Below are 7,628 nucleotides of genomic sequence, written 5' to 3' on the forward strand. Positions count from 1 at the left end.
ACACCGCTGCTGCCTGGTGACCGTAGAAGAGACAGCCTGCTGTATCTTATAATGGTTTTGTCGCTTGTGGTCTGTGTGGAAAGCCGTGATTCCACGGGGGAAGGGATGCGGTGGGGAATCGAATGGAGCGGAGGTTGGGACCTGTGCCGGCCAGCTCTGGCGGAAAGCTCATACTTGACGTACTGCTTCACGGGGACCACAGGTGAGGGGTCACCGGATGCAGGAGAAAGCGAGGACACGCGAGGCGTGAAAGAAGGATGCCAACCCAATTCCGCTTCCAGAAGCGTCCCCTGAGGCGGAGGCCCTTCTGTCCGCCCGAGAGCAGCGAGACATTTCAAATCTCCCCAAGATTCTCCACACTGAAAACCTTCTTGATTCCACTGAGAAATAATCACGCCTATGGCTTTGAACTAATCTTCTATGATTTAGAAAGATTACATATTTAGAGAGACTGGTAATTTTCCCAACCAGACTGTAAGCCGTCTGAGAAAAGAAAGAAAAAAAAAAATCCCTGACCTCTTTCTTTGGGTGCCCACACTCGTGGGTGTCCATCAGAGGCCTGGTGTTCCTGTAACGCACGTCCTGGCTATCCAACACCCTGAAACCAGGGTCCTGGGCTAGAGCTGGGGATAAAAACCCCGGGGAGACGCGGGAGGGACACAGAGCACATGGCCTGCCCACCAGACAACACCCACTCTGGACACATTTCCAAACCCTGCCCAGCCACTGGTAGGCAATAAAACCAGGCGTTTGAGCCCCCCAGCTGAGCATTCAAATTAGGACCTATTCGTTTCTGGCTTCTGGTCCAACACCGCCTAAGAAACGCTCTAAGTCTCTTGTCCTCAAGCTTTTACCAAGGATCTTATCTTTTTTAAAAAGCCAGCTTATCTTCCCTAGGAGTGGAAGGTGGCCATAAATGCGGTCGGTGCTGTGACAGAAATAGAGAACCATGTGGCTCAAACCCGAGGCTCTCATTCAGGCTCGAGTGTGTTGGGAAGGATGCCCCCTCACGCTTTCACAGATTCCTACTGAGATTGACATTTTTGTTTTTGCTTTGCCTGAGTTTAGGAAGGTTAAAAAAAAAAAAGTGTTTTCTTGGAAAGGAGGAACTTGTTAGTAAGATGGTCCTCATGAGCAGAGGTCCCCGCGTCCTGGCCACCTGGGATGTGCTAAGTGCCATCCGCACATTCGTGTTCCGTCCTCATTCAGAACCCAGTAGAGCAGGTGCTACAGTTATTCCCATCCCACAGATGTGTTGTCAAGGCCCGCTTCGTGCCAGGTCAGACAGTGGACACAGGGTAGGGTGAGGGTTCCAGACTCTGCCTGCCTGAAGAAACACCGGATGCCTTTCCCTCTGGCCGCGCCACCTCCTTTGGAGCGCCCGGGCTGGTGTGAGGCTGGCCAGAGAGAGGACTTCCCTGCCCACGGCAGCTTTCCGAAACAAGGGAACGGGCCACACACTCCCTGCTATGCAACTTGCCCGTGCACAACAGACATCAGATGCGAATTTTGGCAGACCCCTGATGGAGTTTTCCCTACGAAGCTAATACAGAGCTGGCTGAAGTTCTGGACTAGATTGTGAAGGACCGGGCTGTCACCGTCTGCTCAAAAACAGTGCTGTCGACGGGGCCCCTCCGCTACCTTCCTGCCCAGGTGGCCTGCCGTGGAAGTCATTATTTCACAGTTACCGGATCACACAGTGTAGGGGACAGGGTGTGAGAAAGGTTCCGGGCCTCAGAGAAAGTGACAAGGCCTCCCCTCACACACCCGTCTGGCCAATGCAAATCCAAAGTTAAGTTTCCAGGGTCTGTATGAACATGCACCATCCTCCAAAACTGTGAGATCCCCAGGGCTCTCGGCTGGCTTCCCAGTGCACTCAGGGACCAGCTATAAATCTTAACACTCGCCTGTGGAGAAAATAACCCAGAAGGAAGATCTGCCCCCACTCTCTGGAGTCACAGAATTCATCCCCAGGAAAATCTAAATCTGGGGTTAGTTTGCATCTCTGCTTCCCTCCACTGGGACGCTGGATGAGATTGTTCTGATAGCCACACGTGATGTTCGCTTTTGGAAAGCCTAGTGTGTGTCGTCTTTCCCTCTGTACCGTGCACTTCTCAGGGAGCCCTGCTGGGCTCAGCCCAGCCAACTGCGTCCCTACAGTTCAGGCACGGGAACCGGTATCCACTCCAGCTCGGGGTGAGCGAGCCCTCCAGAGGCCGGCTTGAGCCCCAGAGAATACAAGGACATGAGGGACACCGTTTGCTCTACTCCAGTGAACTCGGGGTAGCTGCCGTTCGGGAGCCAGTGCTGATTTCATGAGCCTCAGTTCCTCAGTTCCTGCGAGCAGCCCAGTGAGGCAGTTCTTACCAGCCCCCTGGTGTGCAGGAGGCTCTGGGAAGTTCTGGCATTTGCCAAAGTCAGGCCCGTGTGTGGGTTTGGGTCTGTGGGCTTCTGAAGGCTGTGCTCCTGACCACCGCACTGTGTTCCTCCCGACATCCTGGAAAGGTTCCTGTTCCAGCCCGCACACGCTGACTACCAGTCGGAAATGCCACAGCCAAGGCAACGCAGTTTCGCTTCCAGGAGGAGATACAGGAAAAGCAGGGATCTGAACGCAAACAGCATCCTGGCCCCAGGTCTGCCACGGAACTAGCTGTGTGGCAGGTGCAGGTGACAAAACTGCTTTCACCGCTCAAGAGGGCGTGTCTGTAACAATGACACCATTGGACACTCTTGTCCTCTTCCTTGTGACATTCCGGATTCTACAATGCTGGGATTTGGGAACTTGCTACGAAATTTGAAACAGGCCGCTTTTGCTCAAAGAAAATGCTCTTTTACAAATGGAGAAGATGGGCATTTTACCTGGAGGAGTAGTAAACACTGGAAACACCTGAGCACTCTGAGACCAACAACTCCATTACAGATATTCAGAGCTGTGGGGGCCACATCCAAACCTTCTGAAGATGTGATCAACTAGGAAGACCCGCCCTGAGGCACATCTCCTCAAAATTGGCTCTTACCCTGAATTTTGTCTGGATGCCTTATTCAGCCAGCCCCGCCCTCCGCTTTCTTCTCCTTCTCAAAACCCACGGCACTAAGAGTCGCGTTTCCAAAGTGTGGCCTGTGGATGACCTGGGTCTTCAAATGCAGATTCCCGGGCTCCTCATCAGAGCTACTGAATCACAAATGCAGACTCCTGGGGCCCAAAAATATGTATTAAAAGAAAAAAAAAAGGGGGGGGTTTCCAAGTGATTCTACTGCGCAGTAAAATGTATGAGCTGCAGGTGGAGGTGACCCATCTGTCTCCAGCTGTATCTGTATTTTAACGGTCAAAGCAGTGCAGGTGCTGTGGTGAAGTTCCAGGCAGTCACCGCTGGCTCCGAGAGGGATGTCAACAGCCTCTTCCAGGAGCCTCTCGAAACCAGCCAGGCAGGCAGGTTTTCGGGCCTTTGTAGGCCCTCGATGCTCACGACTTTGGGAGCCCCACCCCACATCACATTAAACATCAGAAATAGGGGTGCCTGGGTGGCTCAGTTACGCATCTGAACTACGGCTCAGGTCGTGATCTCACGGTTCATGAATTTGAGCCCCGCATTGGGCTCTCTGCTGTCAGCTCAGAGCCTGCTTCGGATCCTCTGTGTCCCTCTCTCTCCACCCCTCCCCTGCTCACGTGCTTGTTCTCAAAAATAAAACATTAAAAAAAATCTGAAATATATCCATATTCCACACTAAATATAATGCTTCTGTTTAGGGAAAGGAGCTGAACGATTTGCTTTATAAATTATTTTTAAATATTCGACTAACGATGATTATTTCTTGGCAGTCATCAAGTATCTGCAAGTTAAACATTCTTGAAGTTGACGTGTTACAGCTAATAAAATATTAAATTTCGATCTTGCAAGGGTTTCTCTTTTATATTTTGGAGCCCCAAACTTATTTTTCAGGTCCCAAAGAGAGGCCCATGGAAAGCTGGCAGGCTACCTATTCTGTGCCTACAGGGTCTCCTGGATGAGCTGGCCCAGCCCCCTCTGGTTCCCTGGTGTAGGGGAGGTGGCCCTTCCACACGGAAAGGGGGAGCGAGGGAAGGAAGGTGTGGGTTGGCAAATCCAGCGTTATGAGGTTTATACTCCCCGTGTGGCAGTCTTCTGACATCCTTAGTGATTTACAGTCCCTTCGGGTCTCCCTGTCACGACCAGGAATGTTTAAGCACAGACTCTAAAACCAATTTGCACATTTTTTTTTTTCATATTTAAGACCTCTCTCTTTCTTATGTTGTTTGTTTTCAATATTCACCTAACCAAAACACGATAATTGCCAGTTTTAGAAACTTCTAGAAATTCAGAAAAAGAAAAAAAATGTATCAGCCTGAGGGGAATGCGATCTAGAGCCCATCAACACTTAAATTTATGTAGTGATTGCTCTGCATCAGGCACCGTCTTAAGCATTTTGCAGATGTTAGCACATGAATCCTCACAAAAATCTCTAGGAAGTGGGCCTTATGAATGCCATTAGACAGACAAGAAACCAAAATATGGTTATTAAGTGACTTGCCCACTATCACCCAGCTAGGAAGGGGCAGGTTCTGGTCAAAACATTCACTTTGTAAAACTGATTAAAGAAATGTGGTCTGAGAATTTCAAAGACCTCTCTGCATCATGTGTCCCATACAGGGCACCTGGGTTGTGAAATGCAGTGGGTCCAGTTGTGGGGCCACGGGCTTGTGACTGCCACACCATGCGACTCTCCTGCCCCCTCTCTTACTGTTAGGTGCCCACTACACTGCATCACTCAGCAGATAACTTCTGTTGGGTGGGAACCACGTTAAATTATTTCTTCTTCTTTTTTTTAATGTTTATTTTTGAGAGCTCTAGTGCATGGGGGGCGGGGCAGAGAGAGAGGGAGCCACAATCCAAGGCAGGCTCCAGGGTCTGAGCTGTCAGCACAGAGCCCCATGTGGGGCTCAAACCCACGAACTGTGAGATCGTGACCTGAGCTGAAGCTGGACACTTAACCGATTGAGCCACGCAGGCACCCCTAAATTATTTCTTGTTAATTCCTAGTCGAGTGTCCCACCCTCTCCAACCCCCCCACCTCCCTACTTCCCCGCCCCGCAAAGGTGTGCATTCCTGCAGGAGCACAGTTAGTCTTTACTGGGCATTTGGATCCTCAGAGGGTAGGCACTGCTCAGCACAGAGCAGGCCTTCAGGAAGATCTGCTAGGTCTAGTTAAATGTTACCAGGGGTACAGTTCCCCCGCACAGGCTACATGATACATGTAGGATCTTTAAAAAATCCTCAGTTCACATTTTCTCCATCAGTTTTGGGAAGTGAAATAACTGAGCAGAACACGAACTAAATCACTGTTTTCTTTGTAGATCCGGCAAAGCCGGTAAGCATCTCTTTGTAAATGTAGGTCGGTACTCGGGCGTCGTGTTGCTCTGCTTCGATGCAATCAGTCCCAGGGGTTCTGTAAAGCCTGTTTTCTTTCTTTAAAGGCATTGCTGAAGCATGTTTTAGTCTCCAAATGCTAACACTTCTGGTAATAAAACATTCTAGAGAGGCATATACCATATGTGGTTGGTTGGCAAGGGGTGAAGATATCTAATAGATCGGCACTTGATAGAATCTATCAGATTGGTTAATATGCTGATTTGAACCTTAAGCCAAAATTGTCTCATTTGTTACTGTCGTCGAAGTTTTTACTCTGATCATTTGATAATTATCCTTTAAGATAGCCAGTCTGTCCAGTTTTTACCAAGGACGTTTCCCCAAGGCCCCTCAGTTCCTGTATCAGCGACCCCTCCCCATTCCAATGGGGGTGGACAGTTGCCAGGCTCAATGGTTGTGCCCCTCCCCCTCCCCACACCACACAAGGACCATCACACCCCTCCTCAGTGTGGGTGTGACCAGTCTCCCCAAGGTTACCACGTTCCCATGAAAACAGATTTAACTTCCTTTTAGTTGCATTGATTTTCTTTTTTTTCTGGATCTATTTCCAAAAGAAACAGGCAAGAGGTGATTTTTTAAACATCAATGCTTGTATTTATGAAGTGTCTACTTAATTGCAAAGCCCTATGCTAGGCACTATGGGATGGGTTTGTTTTGTTCTAAGCATAAGACAATTGCGACCCTCCATGAACTTGGTCTAAATCATGAACACGTTAGCATTCAAATACGAAACAGTTATCACGGGACAAGAATCAGAGAGCTGAGTTACCTCTGAGCTCACCCCTATCACTAGCTGTTCAACCTCTTTGAGTCTGAAGGTCTTGGTGGTTATGAGGGGTGACAGTAACACCCAGCTCCTAACTGGTTAGGAGGGTTCAATTAATGTATGCGTAGCAATACTGTTGACTACTTGCCCCATAACTCACATCCCCCTGTCCCACCCCCATTACGCCTGCAGGTGCAGTGGGCAGTTTCCACAGGTAAGCGCTTCCCCCTGTCATGGACTGAATTCTGTTCCCACCAACTTCCTCTGTTGAAGGCCTGCTCCCCAACGCGACTGCATTTGGAGGAAGGGCCTCTGAAGAGTAAGGTTAAAGGAGGTTGCTGGGATGGAACCCTACTCCCGTAAGACCAGTGTCCTTAGGAGACGAGAGAGACATACCAGGGATGTGCACGCACAGAGGGAAAGCCATACGTAGATACAGCAAGAAGACAGTCGCCCGCCAGCAGCAGATAGAGACCTCCAGAGAAATCAAACCTGCCGACACCTGATTGTGGACTGTCAGCCCCCAGAACTGTAAGGAAATAAATCTCTTCCCTTAGGCCTCCCAGTCTGTGGTCTTTTGTTATAGCGGTCTGAGCTAAGACACACCCTCAGGCACTTCTCTCTGCCTCTCTGGGAGTGATTTTTGGCATTCTACCAGCTGGCTCGGCCTTCAGCAGGCCAACCAGGGACACCCCTGGAGCCTATGGATAAATGCCACCCCGCCCCCCCCCCCCCCTCCAGATGACTGAGGAAACAACGCTGAGATATGGGTCTGTGTTTTCTCAGAAGGGCCCGGCAGGGCTGAACCCCATCATCCGTAGCTCCGACCCGTCGGTTCACGAAGACTTTACCAGCTCTCTCCTTCCCTGCCTTCCCTTGTCCCACACCCTCACTTGGGATCCTGCCATCACCTTCCAAATAAACAACCTTCACATAAGTCCTTGATTCGGGGTCTGCCTTTGGGAGAATACTGAACTAAGTCAAGAGGCAGATTGACACTGGCCTCTCAGTGAGCATCCCCTTCCCCTAACAAAAAAGTGAGACCAAGATTTAGCAACAGAACACATGTTACAATGAAGCAATGGGGGAGGCTGCTGAATGAGCCCCATTGGCAACGCCGATTATAGGAATCAAGAGGAGAAATCCATTTTGATAGGATCATCCGCATAAAGCTTTGACTTTTCAAGCTGGAAGGGATCTCAGTTCTCAGTTACCTCACAGATTGTGACATCACACACACGGTGTCTACATGACTGAAGAGGAACAGACCTACCCAGTACTGGTACCAAAAGCAGGATCCTCTAAGAGTGGGATGGCCTCCCTATTGACATCCCCTCGAAACGATGAGGGTAAGCCCCCATAAATGTTCCAAGTTCTCTGGAAGTTTCTTTAGCAATGTTCAGGAAAAAGGCAGAGCA

The 7,628-nt window shown here is 49.8% G+C and overlaps 1 protein-coding gene across 4 annotated transcripts in view; it reads left to right on the forward strand.

The window, feature by feature from the left end:
* The window catches only part of ECHDC3 (enoyl-CoA hydratase domain containing 3), a 28,335-nt gene extending 21,560 nt beyond the window's left edge, over positions 1-6,775 (forward strand). For 2 of the 4 annotated variants that reach the window (XM_047865661.1, XM_047865664.1), the window contains exon 6: positions 6,403-6,775. In XM_047865661.1, the coding sequence (XP_047721617.1) occupies positions 6,403-6,481 (79 nt within the window). In that variant the 3' untranslated portion in view covers positions 6,482-6,775. Of the gene's footprint in view, positions 1-202; positions 3,889-6,402 lie in introns of those variants that run through there. The other 2 variants (XM_047865662.1, XM_047865663.1) reach the window with 2 other exon arrangements.
* The last annotated feature ends 853 nt before the right edge of the window (positions 6,776-7,628 follow it).

This window comes from Prionailurus viverrinus, chromosome B4 (genome assembly GCF_022837055.1).
Source record: "Prionailurus viverrinus isolate Anna chromosome B4, UM_Priviv_1.0, whole genome shotgun sequence".
Taxonomy (NCBI): Eukaryota; Metazoa; Chordata; class Mammalia; order Carnivora; family Felidae; genus Prionailurus; species Prionailurus viverrinus.